The sequence below is a fragment of the Triplophysa dalaica genome, chromosome 12, assembly GCF_015846415.1.
Source record: "Triplophysa dalaica isolate WHDGS20190420 chromosome 12, ASM1584641v1, whole genome shotgun sequence".
In the NCBI taxonomy this organism is placed as follows: domain Eukaryota; kingdom Metazoa; phylum Chordata; class Actinopteri; order Cypriniformes; family Nemacheilidae; genus Triplophysa; species Triplophysa dalaica.
The window spans coordinates 15,169,634-15,183,081 of record NC_079553.1 but is presented as its reverse complement, the minus strand read 5'-3'; the positions used below and the strand labels follow the sequence as shown (position 1 = coordinate 15,183,081).

The 13,448-nt window shown below is 39.1% G+C and overlaps 1 protein-coding gene across 1 annotated transcript in view; it reads right to left on the bottom strand.

Annotated features, from left to right (window-relative positions):
* Positions 1 to 13,448, bottom strand: part of LOC130432841 (A disintegrin and metalloproteinase with thrombospondin motifs 16) — a 55,897-nt gene that overhangs the window by 8,431 nt on the left and 34,018 nt on the right. The window contains exons 14-18 of the mRNA XM_056762389.1: positions 13,047 to 13,177; positions 9,607 to 9,730; positions 8,571 to 8,815; positions 7,713 to 7,851; positions 6,091 to 6,217 (exon numbers count right to left, since the gene is read on the bottom strand). Of these exons, the coding sequence (XP_056618367.1) occupies positions 6,091 to 6,217; positions 7,713 to 7,851; positions 8,571 to 8,815; positions 9,607 to 9,730; positions 13,047 to 13,177 (766 nt within the window). The remainder of the gene's footprint in view (positions 1 to 6,090; positions 6,218 to 7,712; positions 7,852 to 8,570; positions 8,816 to 9,606; positions 9,731 to 13,046; positions 13,178 to 13,448) is intronic.

Genomic DNA, 13,448 nt, shown 5'->3' with positions numbered 1-13,448 from the left:
GGGTAACATGGACGGGTAACATGGACGGGTAACATGGACGGGTAACATGGACGGGTAACATGGACGGGTAACATGGACGGGTAACATGGACGGGTAACATGGACGGGTAACATGGACGGGTAACATGGACGGGTAACATCAACGGGTAACATCAACGGGTAAATAAATCCACAAACAACGGGTAACATCCACAAGTAACTTATAGCGGGTTGACGCTAGAACAAAACAATACATATAAATTTGACCATAAACAGACAAAAACACAAGGAATATAAAGGGTCCAGGGAATAGAGATCAGGTGTGGGTGCAATCATACGTCTCAGGTGCGGGTGTAATTAAAGATGGTGATGAAATAGTGTAAGGGATTATGGGGACTGTAGTCCGACTGTTAAGGGTGTTGTGAATATTAGTCCGTGGGGTGAAAACACGGGGAAAGCTGGTAGGGGAACACAATGAGGCAGACAGGACCGTTACAATCAAAAGTTATTGAAAGTGAAAATTAACCTTTAATTTATACAAAACTATGCTACAACCGCCATTTTTTTTTTCCAGCTCGACCAATCACATTCCCCGGATCTGGTATTGGAAAGGACAGGTCTCTCTACTCACTTGTCATTGGTTGGCAATGAAAATGGTGCTTGACGTAGGTCCTTTTTTATCAGAAAAGTTTAACTTTTTTCAACTTCAAAAGACGCTGTGAGCTGCAGAGGAAGACACTGAGCTGGATTTTAAAAAGCGCCAGGAAAACACGGAATACTCCATAGGAATATAATGTAGGACCATAGACTGTATAAAACATGGATGTGTGTTTGTGACATCACCCATAGATTTTTGAGGAACTTTTTGAAAGCCTAAAGTGGGAGAAGCTGGCCGTCGCCAATCGCTGCGTGTAACTCCTGGATAATCAAAAATGGACAAAGAGGGCGGGACTTGGTTGAAGCTGACATGACTGGTTGCTAAAACCACTCAAGTGGCCACTCCCTTAAGTACGAAGAATCTTCAGGAGTTATAAAAATATTCACTCCACTCACAGTTGTCATGAAGGGCAAAATTAACTACTGTATATAGACCAAAACATTTTTTGTAACAGGCTGTAAACCTGTTTTTTCTTCTATAAAGTTGGGCATTTTAACATGAGGCTCAGTGAGATTCTGCTCTTTTTTGGAGCCAGTCTCTAGCAGCCACACAATGAATTGCAGTTTAAGTCACCTCCGTGTTGGCTTCACGAGAGAGATCAAGTGGGTTGCCGCTTGTGTAAAACAGACGATAACACCTTATATATTCCATTTTCAAAATACCCTCAGATATTAATTCCCAAATTTATTAGACATAAACAATGGTTTTGGATGTCTTTACTGACTCTCTCAATCACTCAGGGCAGGAAGCCCAGAAATACTTAGTGCAAAGTCTCCAGCACTAAGCCAGCACATTCTGAGAAGTTTGACATAAGAGCTCTTTCTTACTCACCCTGGAAGAACATCCCCATGCCAGGGCAACCAGCTTTATCAGAGATAGACTACTCAACTTAAATGGCTCTTGTTAGGCAAATTTGTTCCTGGTTTACTCAAAAAATGTCTCTGAAGCACATTGTCTACAAACAATTTTACATTAATTTTAAAGCAACAAAAAAAGGGGACTGCAATGGTGGCAAACAGTACATTGCTGACTGGTTTTTACATTTTCTGATCTCTAAATACAGGGCTTACTCCTCCAAGTTATTGGAATATCCAAATGTGGGGCAAGTTGTGTGCCGAATTGTAATATTTCATATTCAAAGTTGGTTTCAATGTGAAGTTATGAGCATTCATGTTGTCGGGACAGGGGTAGATTAATTTAATCAGTCTTTTGGTTATCCGTATGAACATTTTTACTTAAATCCAACTTTGAGGGGGCAAGTAAACACTCCTACGTCACAGGACAAAACAATTAGAGAGCAAAGAGCTGGAGGCAACTGCATTACACAACATAACATGACAACATCTCCTAGTAACCACAAACTCAGACTGCAGTCTAATGAAAAAAGTCTTCAACTCTGTTTCTTCTTCCATCCCAAACTTTCACTCACAATCCTAATAAACCAATCAGTGTTTACAATTTTGCATCAACATTTTGTCTTCCAAATGGAGTTTGCACACATCTGACTATTTGCTAATGATTTCATAGGACAAAGAAAATGATGCAACATGAATGACAGGCATATTCGATTGGACTGGGATAGAACTGGAGTCCCTCTCGGCATCTCGGTTGTGTCTGTCAGAGACACGCCTGCCTCTAAAGCCATCAAGACTTACTGATGTCGTCTGATACCTTCGATGACAGCTCAGAGCGGAGGTTAGTCCCTCAGCACCATTATGTTATTAAAGGCAGGCTGGATGATTCATTCTCTGGCTGTTTAAGATAAGTGTGTAGGCATCTGAATGCATGTGTGTGATTTTGACAACAGCACTATATATATACTGAATCCCCTCGAAAGATCGAAAATGTCGAAAATACTCTTCACCTCTTAAAATGCTTGCTGCGGATGTGAAAAACACAGTCGTTGTGTTTCTAAACCTCAAAAAAATCCCCAAGTGAGTTACTTCTAAGAATAGCTAGTAAACTCTATAATGTTTTTTCTTCAGGTCAAGTTTTTACAAAGTAAGATGTCTCTTTAAATTAATATAAAACTATATGCTTGATAATTTTGGTTATATATAGCCTGTTGCCGGTCATCATTTTGCATATTTACTTAAATGTAATTTTTGTTGCTTAAAAATACCAACCTTACATAAAAATGAAATAGCTGTAAAGTTATTAGACAACATTGCATTAAACAACACATATAATCACAATAATTGACTCCTGCATAACAGGCAAGTAGTTCAGAACTTTGACTAATTCACACATAACCTCTTAAGGAAAAATGTCATTAAATATATGAAAATGATGTATGTGACGTATTTGTTATAGCACCTTATGACTAAACAACATTTTTCTTGTTTATGACTAAACATAAAAAATAAACTCTACATATGCTGAATGCCAAAGATTACACCCTTCCTCCACCCGTCTGTCATGCGGTGAATGGGCATAAGTGTAGTTTACATTAGTTTCTTTCCTGTGAGCATTAATGTGTAACTTTGCTGGCTAGTCTTGTTCTCTACAGACGGTCCCAGTCACAGAAGACCAAAAAACCCTCACATTAATCCAGAAGAAGCTGGTCTCATCCTTCTAAACCCCTCATCTTTCAGCACCAGGCTAAACGTCGGCTTTAGCCACGCTAGCTTCTGAACATGTTTATCCAGTGTTGTTCTATGACCCATGATCTCACCGCATAGTTAATATCCTGCATCATAAATCAGTATGTTAGCCATATTACTGTACATAGCAAGACAGAGAAGGATATTATTCTTCTTGAAACGTATGTCAGAACATGTGGTTGCACAATCATGTGGAATTAATGGTAAAACATCTGACATCTGGAATTATACAACTTTCCAATAAATGATGTCTAAAGGACCTCAAACCTTCATAAAAGGATTCATAAAAGCACGCATCCTCATTAACAACATCACAACATCAACAAAAACAAGCCTATGAAACATCATTTCGCCTCTTGAGTGTCTCATGTGATTAGCATCTCGGTCTTCTGGTAATTTTTCCTGGATCAGCTAGTTTAAACTATCATTGATTTATCATTTTCAATGACCTTCGTTGTAAGTGTTCAATTCCCCAATTTTCATCCTGATCTGGGGTCAGGTCTCTGAGGTCACCTTTGTCATGGTCCCAGGAATGGATGATGCCTTCTAATGCCAGCGTTTTGAGTAATGGAGGGGTACACCCTGGACACAAACACGGTTGGCCTTGGCATGTTGGCCAAGGTGACCTCCTCACCCATCAGCTAAAACTCCCAACCACACCTAAAGTGTGCTGCCAGATAGCCGTCAGTGGGCGGATTTAGCGTGAGCGCCTGAGAAATGTTTACTGGGCAATGCCCCTCTTTGTCATAGTCACTAGTGCATCAAACCAGCATCGGTTTCACACAAACGTGCTGGATGAAGCATGTTCTCACGCAGCGTTTGGGAAATGACTGGTTTGTTTCAATCAGTAAAGTTAATTCTAGCTGAGGAGAGGCTCGTTGGCACATGGGATGCAGATTTATCGATCCAGGTGCTGTTAAATGCGTGGAACAAAATCTGGAGCCTTTCACTATTAGAAATTAAGTAAAATTTTGGTAACGCATAAACTCAGCTAAATAGACCCTGACACAAAGTCGAGTGGTCCGGCATTACACGGCCGAATTAAAAAGATTTAGCAATTGAATAGAAAATTTACCCATAGAATGATACGTTTAGCCAAACATTAGCAGGAACTTAAGACAAATAATCATTTCTTTTTAGTCAATATATAGGTATTGGCATATATTATTTGTGATATTAAAAAGCATGATTATCAATACTGTGTATTATACAAATATGGCAATATTGAACAGTATTCAGCACCTGTTTAAAATTGCCTTACGAGTCACAATAGTTACAAACTCTCTCTTTCTGTGATTTTCTTTGCTTAGTTAGGTTAGTTGTTTATTATGTTCTTTCCTTTGGAGTCAAAATTATTTATAATTTTTTTGGGTTGACGTTTTTGCTGTTGTTTATTTAAATGGTTAATATTCATACAATTTTTCTCCTTTATTCATATCAATTTTGTAAATATTTTATGATATCATAATTTCACTTTTGTATATTTAACATTTATTTCTTTGGCATTTTGTCGTCAGTGTGTTGAAACTTGCCAAAAGCATTATTTCAAAATTTTTACCATGGTATAAATGTTGCTCCTTTCAACGCTAGACCATGCCTTCTAAAAGGTTGTAATAATCATGTAGTGAAACTCTGATATTTTGACAGCAGTAGTTCACATTTGTTATTTTTTATTTTACTCTGTTACTGTTTTTCTATTTTTTTATTTTACACATACATTCTTTTTTGCATATTCATTTACTTTTTTCTAAGTTGTTATATTCAGTAAGCAATTTAAGTTGAATATTTACATGGGACAGGCGTTTTGGGTGTTTGGATGAATTATTGAAAATGAGCGCAGCATCCCAGCATTATCCCTCAAGTACAGCCAGCTGTATGTAGTGTGCTAATGATGGCACACAGATGTAGATACTTTGCGGGACTGAAGTACATGATCTTCCTCAAGGATATGTATAAGAATAAGAGAGCAAAAGACACAGAGAACAAGAGATGGAGGAAAATCGGAGCGCCAATGAAAACACTGCTACACTTGGGAAACAATCAGCACGCTATCAAGCAGATTTTACGGGAGTTTTAGACACTTTCATTCATTTAGGGCAGGTTGCGAAGAAACCGCATCGGGTCATGAGTCTTCAGGAGCCTCTCAAAGGTAATACAGCATGGTTAAATGAATCTCCACTGAGCTACTGGCTGTAAAGATTTCTCTCTCTGGATATCTGGGCCCTCGGGACAGACTTAACCAGTTATGTGAACTGGCGGCCATTTTGGCAGACCTGGCGTTAGTGTCATTCTATAATCCTACGTCTACCTTTCCAAGCTGTCGAACGTTATTGGGAATTACAGTTTGCAGACGCAGTGGAGAAAGCGGGCGATGGATCGCTCCTCCCAGGGGTCCCTGACTAGACTTTACATGTGAGACAAGAAAAATGGGCCTGCATGGCGTTGCCAAGGAAACGGCTTTAAAATATTATTAAGAGTCACGAGAGAACAGGGGCAGTGAGGTCTAAAATCACACGGTCAAATAATGCGCAGTTGATCAGTGGCATAGAAGTATCAAACTACTATAAGCAAGTCTTTGAAGAGGCAATGTTAAGGCATTATGGGTGTTTGCCAGGGTGTAGCTAATGTGTGCTTAGTTGTTGTTAGTGCTATATTGGTTGCTGGGTGATTTCAATCTGTTCCCAAGTTTCTAGAATATTCAGGGCTGTGTCTGAAATTGCACCCTTTAACATCACTCACTATTCCCTACATTTAATAAGCGAATGAGACATTTCTCAAAATAACTTTGATTTGTGAGATGCCCCCCCCAAACAATGCAAAGGCCGACCAGAAAACGTGAGGGTGGCGTTACCTTGGAGGGCATGGCTGAGTATTGCAGGACACCACACCGGTGGCGGGTCGAGTTTGTGATATACAGTATGAGGTGTTCACCTGAATTCCCAGATCCTTGTAGCATACTGATTTAGTAACCATTTGACCTGAGGAACACAAACACATTTTTTATCCAATTAAACAATATTTCACTGTTTTGAACTGTCCTCTGCTATAATCCAAAAGATACATTTATAATGATCTAGCAAATTACTTTGTGTTGATGAACTGGTTGACCGTTGACATCCTTAATAAGCACTCTTGGACTCAAAGCCCACGTTGTTTCAGTGTTTCAGAGTTAGTATAGAGGGCGTTTGACCTCTGGGTTAAAGGACACAGTAAAGCAGGTATTGTTCACCTTCAGATGCCTCTTGCCTCAGGCTGTCTGCACATCATTACAGAGCTGTAATCTCAGGACTGGTGTTAAAGGGGAGGAGGGTACAAATGATGGGAATAGACCTGGGCTTGGTGGCTCACCTGAGGGTGAACTACTAGGGCTATTGAGTTACACCTGCGATAAGGAAGCCGTGGGTTACACCTTTAACCCACAGCTTCCATCACCAAAGTCACTCTTTTGAAATGGGTTTAGGTTTAATAATGCTATAATGGTTTACATAATGATGTCAGATTGATAGTGTAATTCACTTAGATTGATTCATAGTTAATGAAAAATAGTCCAGCCTGTTATTTCATTTACTACCCATATAAAATGGTATGGAGCCAAATCATGATGTTGGAATGGCAGCAAACTGGCATTTGCATTACAATACAATTATGATTAAGATGTTAAAAACTCTAATACTTGGAAAGTTGTAGTTTTGAGTCGTGCAAGGCCCAAATGGGAAGGTGAAGAACAATGTATGGGTCAAACCGAGCTGGGAGTGCTACATTTCTATTGGTAGTTTAAAGCAATCAAATTAGACAAAGTATTCAACAAATGAACACGCAAGTAAAATAACTTGTGAATAAAAGAGAGTTTTGTGTGGGCTTGAACGTTCCTGAGCAGCTCACTGAACCCAAGGTTGCTCCAGTGAATATTGTCACTGTAACGTCTTTGCATGGCCCCTAAAACCTGTTGTTCTCGAACCAACACCCACTAGCGTCACAGGCCGGGGGGCAGTTTAATGTTTTCACCAAGCAAATGGTTCACAAAACAACAACTATGCTTCTAATTGTTCACATTATGTCACATTGCATAAAATACAATTATTTTCAAACATCATAAGCTTCGTTCGGTTACTATGAATTTGATTTGTTTTGACTTCTGACCTCTGCATCAAAAGTATCTTGTGATTGCATCAAGATGCTGAATCAAATTACTTTGGATATTAAAATGTTTGCGAAACTCCTGTAACCAGTAAACAAAGAGCAGGGGCATGTTTATTAGTGGCCGCGTTATATAATAACAGTGGTTATGTCATCGCCTGGCTCTCGAGCTAGTGGAAACACAGGTCGGATGTGAGAGCACTCGCCTGCCCGGTCACCAGCACCATCGTAGTGTAGAAAAGGCAACAGATGCTACATTCAAAGGTTGTCTCTGAGCAGATCTGGCTTCAGGAAAATATCAGGCAAGTATTGATTGATCAGCAAACTATTCAGTACCTCCTGCACATGTGGCTGAGCACTGCGAACGAATGATGGCCCAGGTGTAGTTGTGTTTAGGTTGGTTCCGCCTGTCTGTATCTTCTTTGGACAGCGTGTATTCCCACAGAATGCCCGGGTTCCAGCCCTGCTGAAGCACCTGCGCGGGAAATAAATAGGCATTTACATTTAGTCATTTAGCAGACACTTTAATCCAAAGCGATTTACATAGAGCTCAGGGAGCTATAAAGCGATATGTCATACAGGAGCAATAATATAACAGGTGATAATACCAAGTTACTAGTTTCAACAATAGCCAGAACAATATCTGTTGAGGGAAAGGGTTAGCGTTTTTTTTTCATTTGTCTGTCAAGTATTCACGGAAGAGATTTGAAGTCGTTTTTTGAAGGTTGAGAGAGATGTGGTTGACAGCACTGAGTTAAGAAGAATGTTTCAACCAGGAAGGAGTTGTGAAGGAGAATGTGCAGGAAAGCGATTTACTGCCTGTTTGAGAAGGCAATACAAGAATCCACTGATTTGCAGAACGTAGGGTCCTTGATGGGGTGTAGGAGTGAAGGAAGGTGTGAAACCATTAGTGACTTGAATCTGATACGGGCTTCAACAGGAAGCCAGTGGAGAGAGATGAAAAGGGGTGTCACATGAGCCCTTTTGGGCTGTTGGAAGACGAGGCGTGCAATTACCTGCATAACTACAGCAAAATTGAACATTTACAATAAGTAATAAATGAAATGTAATTTAAATGTACGTATGCATTTATTTGTTTATTATGTGGTGTGAATTGTGAATTATACACAATATAGCTAATCAGCAGCTACGGATAACTGCGTTGAGTCAGAAAAGTGGTGTACTAGGATCTACCTCAAGCACCAGAGTCTCATTAGTGGGTCCAGTAGAGGTGAGACTCTCTGGACGGTTGTAGGGTCTCTTGTAGTCAAACACAGCTCCAGCGATGGGGAGTCTGCCAGGCCAGTCCACCGTCCAGCGGCCGTTGAGGTAATATTTTCTCTGCAGATTCCTCACGGCCAGGTATGAACTGGAGGAGTTGAGCTCCATCAAACGAATGGTACGAGCTCCAGCTGGTATGGTGACCACACGGTAGTACTCTACGGAAGAAAGAGATGTCATGTTTAGGCAGAAATCTGTTTGAATGTATTTGAGTATTACAACTGTGAAATGTCATAATTTGGTCTCGTCTTTTAAATTGCTATTGAGTCTAAGCCAATCAGTCTATTCTGCTTTCCTGTAGCTCAGGGTTAAGAGCATTGCGTTAACCACGCGAGGTTGTGGGTTCGATCCCAGGGGATTGCAAATACCTATGTAAAATGTATAGGATAAATTAATGTAAGTCGCTTTGGATAAAAGCGTCTGCCAAATGCCTAAATGTAAAACAGTCTATTCTATTCAAATCCAATTCATTTTGTTCCAGGTAGACAAACAATACACCGGTTGTCTCAAATTATAGATAATAGAGTTATGTTGCACACTTTCTGAAATGCAAAAAATGTGTACAGAAATGAAACAAAGAAAAAAAAAAAATACATTATATTAATTTGTGTGTTTGATAATTTTTGCAAAGTCTATCAAATAATTATGCATATTTTTTTTCAAAACATTGGGGATTAAGGGGTCTCTCACTAGAGGTAGAGAATGACTGTGCCCAAGGATCCAAAATAGTGCCTCACTTATTCTGAGCACAGTCCAATTTCACAGAAGTAAAATCATTAGCATAGAAACAGTGAGTGTTAGAAAATCGTCTGCTGTCTATAAAAAGCTCTTTAAATCAATCACTTCTTACACCATCATTTCAAGTACTGTAAGCTGTTGACAGTGGGAAAGTTGTAGGCTCTGAGCCAAAGTTTCTGCAGGTGCTGAGAAGCTAAAGATAGACACGTACGACTCAAGTAATGTTGTTTGGTGTATTGTCCTTTGTACAGCTTGCATGTGGAGTTGTTGCCTTTGCAGATGCCACACATATCCGGCACAGCGTTGGACCCGAGCACCCTGTCACAGCCCACTCTCTGAAAACATACATCATGACCTCTCAGCAACAGCGGTACTAGAAATAAATCACTGTAACCCATCTTTAAACAGTAATGACAGTAATGCAGAAATCAAATATTCTTCAGCTGAATAGGTAGATGACATGACATCTAAAACAAAATTTAGCTTTCATAACTATTGCGGATGCAACATTTGTGTCCCATATTACTTGAGAAAAATCATTTGTCGCACCACAAGACCTAAGTGAGTTAGAACTTGACAGAAGTGGGACCTTCACTTATGCATTCATTTACCTTTAACATAAAATCTTGATCCATCGATTTGTCCATGGACATATAAGGAGTCAACTACCTTCATATTTTTCAAGTTAGCTGACGTGTTGTATATAAAACAAACTTTTTTTGATGTTGTAAAAACAGCTAAAACTTTATGTCATAGACTCACATATAATCCAAATCATGAAACTGACAAATCACTTACATGACTCATAATTATTGCTTATATAAACTAAATCCACTAAAGTATATTTTTTCTGCTCTACTGCAATTTATAACCATTTCATACTGAAACAATTTTTCTTTTATAATACAAAAACAGATTTGAAATGCTGTCAGTGAAACGCACCAGTCAGAGTAAAATTCAATTAAACAGAATTGCAGTTGGCTCTCTTAATGAAAACATGCAAGCGGTACAACACTGATGTCTGTCCTAGAACACAAGTCTCTGAGGACAGATTTTTTTTTTATTTCTCTGTTTTCTGATTGGTCTAAAGCATGTCTGTGTTGAAACATTGATATGAAACTTTGTCGTTTTGTATCTCAATGGGAATTTCCATGGCAGTAAAAACAAAAAAAGCCAAGCACTGTGAAAATTCCCAGCATGCTATAGAATGAACGGTCTTCAAAAGCTTGTAAACCTGTGTCTCTGATGATGACACACAAACGGTGTCAGTAGTCCATTACCAAAAGAAAAAGAGCCAGGGGCATCAGTGCTGAGAGACACTTTTATTACAGGTAGTGACTTATTACGGCTCTGAAGAAGCCTTTGGAAAAAACATCTCTCCACAGAATATTTTGTATTCACAATGTTTTCTGGTTTAAAGAATTTTATGAATGGGAAATTATCACAAGCAAATTATCACATGTGCAAGCAAAATGTCATTGCATGTCACTACAAAATACATAGCTAATTTAGGAATCTGACAATTATTTAAAGAGTACATAAATGTTATGTTGGCCCCGCCTTCGTCAGAAACGTCCCTCTACCAAAGCCACTTCCTGTCACGTACGATTACAATCACCAGATTTATAACCCATGGACTCTAGTTCCCATCAGTCACTGCACTCGTCGGCCATCTTTATTCACCCCGCACCTGATTCCCGTGTACCGGACACTTTATAAGTTGGACCCAGAGCATTGTTCTGGGTCCGGTCTTGTTGTAAATTACCCTTGTATTCATGTAGCGTTGTAACCTTAAGGATGTATGCTATTTGCTTGTTTACGTGGACGTATGCTATTTTGCTTGTTTACGTGGACGTATGCTATTTTGCTTGTTTACGTGGACGTATGCTATTTTGCTTGTTAACATGGACGTATGCTATTTTGCTTGTTAACATGGACGTATGCTATTTTCCTTGTTTACGTGGATGTATACTATTTTGCTTGTTTACGTGGACTTATGCTATTTTGTTTGTTTACGTGGACTTATGCTATTTTGTTTGTTTATGTGGACGTATACTATTTTGTTTGTTTACGTGGACGTATGCTATTTTGCTTGTTTACGTGGACGTATGCTATTTTGCTTGTTTACGTGGACGTATACTATTTTGCTTGTTTACGTGGACGTATGCTATTTTGCTTGTTTATGTGGACGTATGCTATTTTGTTTGTTTACGTGGACGTATGCTCCAAGGTTACCGCAGGATGCAGTTCATGCCCAGACCTGATGGCAGAGCTGAGAATGGAAAGCGGTGACCTGACAAGTGCTAAGAGGATAGAGCTGGATAAAGGACGCGACAACTTTGTTTTTCCTACAACATTTCAAATGCTATTAGATTGTTAATGATAATCTTTAATCCTTAATTTTTATATTTTTACTAAGCCTTGTTGTGCAAGCACTGTTGAGCTTGTGCAGAGGCAGCAGCTTTTGCCAGAGGGGAACTGGAATCCCCTGGTTGGGCCTGGGTTCCCCTGAGGTTTTTTTTCTCGATGGGAGTTTTGGGTTCCTCACCACCGTTTGCATATTGTTTTGCACTATCTGCCTGGCCGGGGGGGCTGCTTTAGAATTCATACTTGTATTAAATGTGTCTCATGTACAGCTGCTTTGTAACAATGAAAATTGTAAAAAGCGCTATATAAATAAAGTTGAGTTGAGTTGAGTATGCTATTTTGTTTGTTTACGTGGACGTATGCTATTTTGTTTGTTTACGTGGACGTATGCTATTTTGTTTGTTTACGTGGACGTATGCTATTTTGCTTGTTTACGTGGACGTATACTATTTTGCTTGTTTACGTGGACGTATACTATTTTGCTTGTTTACGTGGACGTATGCTATTTTGTTTGTTTACGTGGACGAATGATATTTTGCTTGTTTACGTGGATGTTTTACCTGTTCCCATGGATGTTATACTGTTTTGCTGTCACGGATGAGATTAACATGCGTTGAACCATTTGGTGGATATCCCCAGTGATTTTTAAACCCTGTTAAACTCTACCTTGAATGGCATCGTTCCTCTTCCCGTGTGAATTGTTATAATAACTAGGGATTTTTAAGGTAATAATTTGGTTTATGGAGTGTTCCAAAAACAAGTTGATGTACATAGAATGTATTAAAACACTATTTCGAATAATAGGCAGTTATTCTTACCTTTCTTCTTGACTGACTCTCAAATGATTTGTTCGCCGATTCGTCTGTCTAATCTCCTCCTTTCCACTATCCTAGTCTGATGTGATTGGTCCGATGGTCTAGTCTGATGTGATTGGTCTACCGTGAATGAGGCTCACAAGTTACAGTGTTTGGGGGAGAAGAGTGAAGTTTTCGTGGGCAGTCCTAGCAATACGTAGGCGGGACTTTATGTAGTGACCTAAATCCATGGCGGTTTGTGAATTGGACTAGGGACGACTCGTTTGCGTGATTCAGAGTCAACCCCCTTTTAGATCCCCCCTTCATGTTATGTTCTCTTTAAGATCTAAGTAAATGACAACATCATCTAAATCTAAAGCGAAGTGCTTCCACACATATCACAGTTGCCCGGTTCCTTGTCTGTGCACAGCCTCATCTTCACCAAAAAAGGTCATAGTTTAAAACAGCATATGTTAAATGTCAATCTCACCTCACAGTTGCCATCAATGCAGACATTAGAACTGTCTTGTGTGCAGAGCGTTCCATCTCTCACTTTACTCGAGAGGGCAAAGAAGAAGTCGTAACCTTCAGCAAAGCAATAGAGCTTACACACATCCTGATCTAAAACAACAACACACGCACAATAAATATCAAGCAGAGGTTGAAATAATAATAGAATAAACTTTCAATTGATTCAATTCTTTTCAGAATCAAATTTAAAATGTTGAGCGATTAAGATTTTTCAGTCTAAAGATTGCTTAATTTATCTTATTAACATTTACCCTAATTGGCTTGAAGAATTGATAGTTAGTTCCATACCAAATCTGAAGTTAGAAGGTTATAAAAAAAAGCTTTGATAAAATTATTGATATTTTAACCTTCCCTGATGAAC